At 43.9% G+C, this 5,172-nt stretch overlaps 1 protein-coding gene across 1 annotated transcript; it reads left to right on the forward strand.

The window, feature by feature from the left end:
- The first annotated feature begins 595 nt into the window (after positions 1–595).
- TAS2R40 (taste 2 receptor member 40) lies at positions 596–1,552 on the forward strand. Its single transcript, XM_046670402.1, has one exon. It carries the CDS (start codon positions 596–598, stop codon positions 1,550–1,552), a length of 957 nt encoding a protein of 318 aa, XP_046526358.1.
- The last annotated feature ends 3,620 nt before the right edge of the window (positions 1,553–5,172 follow it).

Here is a 5,172-nt window from a genome sequence, read left to right on the forward strand (position 1 = left end):
CTATTTGAGGACATTATAATATCTGTCCTTGGTGGAAGAAACTGATTCTAAGTAAAAGACATTCATGTATGAGCTGATAGGAATTTCTTATTCACAAACACACCAACCGAAGGAATGAAAACTCTCCCAAAATAAGGGAGATAATAAAGGAAGGAGGAGAAGGCAGATCAAAGAAGCTGTATGCATTTTTACAGATAATTTAGCAGATAACAGGTCTTGTGAGACTGTAGGACTCGAGGGAGGTAAGATCCCTAGCCTGGGATTCTTGCTCTGTCAGGTGAATATGGACTTAAAGTAAATATGGTAAGAAGGTGCTGGGATAGGAGGCTGTCTCACATTTTTTCCAATGGGCTCGTGAAGGCCCAAGACAAATGAGTATGAAAAATGGAGACAGCCAGTAACCAGATCCTCTCATCATTTGCATTTCAAGCCTCTAACTTGTAGTCACGTGACAAGCAAATGAAGACAAATTGGAAATAACCATTAACTGGGGGTGAGGGGGGGAATTATAATAACATTGAGTGAGGGTCAGAAGATTGCAGAGCATATACTAACATTTCTTGGCGTGGACACCTGAAAGTCAGGACCAAAGAGAATGGCGACAGTGAACACAGATGCCATGGATAAAGACACGTCCAGGTTTAAAATCATCTTTACCTTGCTGGTCTCCGGAATAGAGTGCACCATTGGCATCGTTGGGAATGGCTTCATCACAGCTATCTATGGGGCGGAGTGGGCCAGAGGCAAAAGACTACCCATTGGTGACCGCATCCTTTTGATGCTGAGCTTTTCCAGGTTCTTGCTACAGATCTGGATGATGCTGGAGAATACTTACAGTCTACTATTGCGGGTCATTTATACCCAAAACGCAGTGTATAAACTTTTCAAAGTCATCATCATGTTTCTGAACTATTCCAACCTCTGGCTTGCTGCCTGGCTCAATGTCTTCTATTGTCTTAGAATTGCAAGCTTTATTCATCCTTTGTTCTCCGTGATGAAGAGGAAAATCATGGTGCTGATGCCTTGGCTTCTGAGGCTGTCACTCCTCATCTCTTTATGCTTCAGCTTTCCCTTCTTTAAAGATATCTTCACTGTGTATGTGAATAGTTCCATTCCCATCCCCTTCTCCAACTCCACTGAGAAGAAATACTTCACTGAGACCAATGTCTTCAATCTGATTCTTCTTTATTATCTGGGGATCCTCATTCCTCTGATCATGTTCATCCTTGCAGCCACCCTGCTGATCATCTCTCTCAAGAGACACACCCTACACATGGAAAGCAATGCCACTGGCTTCAGGGACCCCAGCATGGAAGCTCACATGGGGGCCATCAAAGCTATCAGCTACTTTCTCATTCTCTACACTTTCAATGCAGTTGCTCTATTTCTTTCTATGTCCAACATCTTTAATGCTGATAGTTCCTGGAATATTTTGTGCAAAATCATCATGGCTGCCTACCCAGCTGGCCACTCAGTGCTACTGATCTTGGGAAATCCTGGGCTGAGAAGAGCCTGGAAGAGGTTTCAGAACCGAGTTCATCTTTACCTATAAGGGCAGACTCTATGACTGGAACCCACAGAGTACTACAGGTCCAGCCAGCTCTGCCTTTTCCTCCCTAGACTTCTCTCCTCACCCATCTTTTCTCCCCTAATCTTGCTCTGACACTTCTCCTCAGGTAACTGGATCCTTTCATGAATGTGAAGCTGAATTTTTAACTTGAGATCTTAGGCAGAAGTAGCTAAGCAACTCTAAGACAGATTGATGAAAGCTCCTTAATCTATGCTCATTCATATCCTACCCTGAGCTCCTCTCCACTTTGTCCTCCCCGGAGCCTAAAGGAGAGGGTGACCGGACATCTCCGTTTGCCTAGGATGATCTCTGTTTGTTCCTATTGTCACTGAGCAACCTTTAATTCTCAAGGATATCTTGGTCTGGATGAAAAATTATATGGTCACTTTGTTTTTTCTTTTGGCTTTTAGGTAATATGACAAGTTTTTAAATTATTTTATTTATTTTTTAATTGAAGAATAGTTGACATACAATATCCTTATTAGCTCCAGGTGTACATCATAGTGATTTGATATTCGATATTTATACACACCCTTCTTATGGCACCCTACTATCCCACAGTTAAGAAAAAAGAGGGCTAGTGATGAATCCTACAGAGAAAAGGGATTCAGGACAGAAAGGCTCACCAAAATTACCAAGTGTTGCAGAGGTTTCAGAAAAATGAAAAGTGAAGAAAAAGGCTATGGGCTTGACTAAATGGAGGCCACGTGCCCCATTAGTGGAGTGATGGGGTGGCATTCAGATTACAGGAGTTTCCAGGGAAGGTAATGAAGACAGTGAGGGAGTTTGTAAAGGCCAATAATTTCGGGAGGTTGTTCAGAGATAAAGATGAAATACAGGGTGGCAGGTGGTTAAGTGGATGGTCGATTGATGCTTTATTTTTCCAAATGAGAGTGGAGAAAGTGAGAAGAGAGGAAGGGAAGAATGAAGGAAAAAAAGTGACCTGTGCCAGAAGCAGAAAGGATAGAAAGAGGCCAGAGTAAAGGATCATCTATTTTGTTTTTCTCCTGACTCTGTGACAATGCAAGTGGCACCTGTGCCTCTGGCTTTACCCGTTTTAGGTCACCTCAAGGGCAGCCTACTTTGGAGTGGCTCTTTGAGAAGAAGGAAACATTATCACTTCATTGTCACTCTTCAGAATGATACTGTCAGCACTGCCTCAAAGGGCTGTTCACCAAATAGGAGACCCCACCCCCCAGATACCTTGGAACTGGAAAATTAGGAATTTGAGGTTTCCTTGTATTTGGTCTTTTTAAAATCAGAATTACTGAGGAAAATATGAAAAGAATGATACTGATCATATCAAGCTTAAGGAGCTCCCAAACGAAAATGTAAGATCAGCAGCACAGACTAAACTCTGAGCTCCTAGCTCTTGAGCACATATTTCAGAGAGAGTCCCTTACATCCATAAACTGCGAAAAATCACACACATGTGCACACACACTCACCCACAGACATCCCTTTATAGTTCAGACAGCTTGGGACTTATTTAACCAGAAAGGAAAATGTTTATGAAAACACCCTACTTTGATAGTTTTCCTAAAAGATATTTATTCATATGAATATTTAAGGTTGATATAGTTGTTAAAGTAAGATAAATTAGATTTTGAGGTTTCATTCTAATTCCTAAAGAATAGAGAAACACATTTTTTTCCAAATAATATATACAAACACACCCACTGAGCGTACTCTAATACGTCACAAATAAAAACAGACAATTGATTTAAAGTCATCATTTCATTAATGTGAACCATGCCAAGATAACTGGATAAACCCTCTCTGTGCTTATTACAAAGAAATATTATCTCATTGTTTGCAAGAGCCGAAGACAGCAGAAAGCTAACAAGGATGAGGACACGCTTATCAATAATGTACGCTGCCCTACCTTCAACCAGACAAAGTTCTCTCCAGCTCGCCCTTCCTCCTTCCCGCTCTCCCTTCCTTCCTTTTTCTTTCTTGCTTTGAAACTCACCTAAACTTCCAGAATGGGCCAGAATACCTTGTCTTCAAACTGGTTGTCTCTAGACAGAAATCAGAAGTCCTAAAGAATCCATTTTGCAAACTCTATGTGACACCCCTGTCCCTGAGAGAGGCTGAAAGTTACGGTGTGAAGGATTCCTTTACCTACAAAGTCACGTTGGACACTCACCCTCTATGTGGAGCAGCTAAGGTGATTTTGGTTCCCAAGGGACTCCAGTCTGGAAGGCCCAGTTCAGGGCAGGTGTCTCAAAACTGGTCAAGTCCTTACAAAGGAATACTAGACTAGCAGCCAGGGCCAATCTAAGGGCTGGGATTTGAGGGGAACCAGATTATCCCACAGTCCAGCATGATCTTCCCCTTCCAACTACCTCCTTGTCTGCTATATTCAGCCGTGGTCCCTGTTTTGCTTTGAGCTTGCTCTGTAAGAATTCTCTTTTATTATTCTCTCAGGAGTTCTTTACTTTGGGCTCCTAGGACAGAAACAGCTATTGAATGAGGGAAAAGAAACTACAAGTTCAATCAACCAGCAAGGAGTTTTGAGTTGGGGGAGGGGAGCAGAAACCAAGCATAGACATCAGAAGCAATCATGGCAGGAAGGGAAGGAAGAGACATCGAGTGAGAGGGAGCCCTCCCATCCCACTGCTGTTTCCTACTTCCCTCTGGAGAGAAATGGGATCCTTAGAGGAGAGGTGGGAGGAATGGAAATTTCTTACCTACTCAGAAAGACTGGTTTGTAGGAGAAGGAGGGAGGATAAACAAGCTGGGAGCCAGTCCTCAATGTGTGAAATCTGAGGGAGCTCTCTAGGAGTTGACACAGACTCTAATATGGGAGAGGTGAAAGTTGGAGGGAGATGCTCATCTCCGTGTCCTCTGGGAGGAGGTAACATGTTATGCAGTTAGAAGTTTCTGTTGGTAGCAGGAGGATGGAAACATTTTGGAGCCCGGGACATGGCCTGGAGGGGCAGGCCTGGGCACAAAGCAGCAGCAGACAGCACAAGCGGTTGGTGGGGGCTGGGGAGGGGGGGAGTGGAAGGCCAGGGCAGAAGGAAGCAGGACACGGAAGGTGTGAAGGTGTTGAGTGCTGAAGACAAACTTGGCCAGTCCCAGTTGGGAGAAGCACTCAATTTATAGCTCCTGCCTGAGCCTTTGGGGATTATCCCTGCAAACAACAAAACAGAAAGTCTCCCAAGAGCTCTCCAGAGGACCATTTCTGGGTGGGACCCTTCACAGTTCAGGGTGCGGTACGGCAAAGGAGCTCTGTGTCTGCGAAGTTAGCCTATCAACCAGCCTCGCTGGGGGAAAAGTGGATTTGTTTTAAGTTTCTGTTTTGTCTCTCATTTGGTTTTCCTTATGTTCTTAGTCAAGTGTCTTTTGAATGTTCTGCCCCTTCTCAGTTGCGTCAGGAGAACATAAGAGAAAAGGGGTTTTGAAGACAGTCCAAAAAGAAAAAGAATCAACAATCCCCTGGGTCTGGTTTGGTTTGACTGTGGCAGCAGCAGCAAGATGGGATCCAAGGAAAGAATTCCGAGGTGGATGTTAAGGGAAAAATCTCATCTCAGGCAGCTGTGCCCACCTGCCCCACCTCACCTCCTCCCTCCTGCCATGCAGTCTCTGGAGTCAAG

This window comes from Equus quagga, chromosome 8 (genome assembly GCF_021613505.1).
Source record: "Equus quagga isolate Etosha38 chromosome 8, UCLA_HA_Equagga_1.0, whole genome shotgun sequence".
NCBI classification, from domain to species: Eukaryota; Metazoa; Chordata; class Mammalia; order Perissodactyla; family Equidae; genus Equus; species Equus quagga.

Excerpts from the sequence above, each read along its gene's own strand:
- TAS2R40 (XM_046670402.1), top strand. The coding sequence starts at position 596 with ATGGCGACAGTGAACACAGATGCCATGGATAAAGACACGTCCAGGTTT.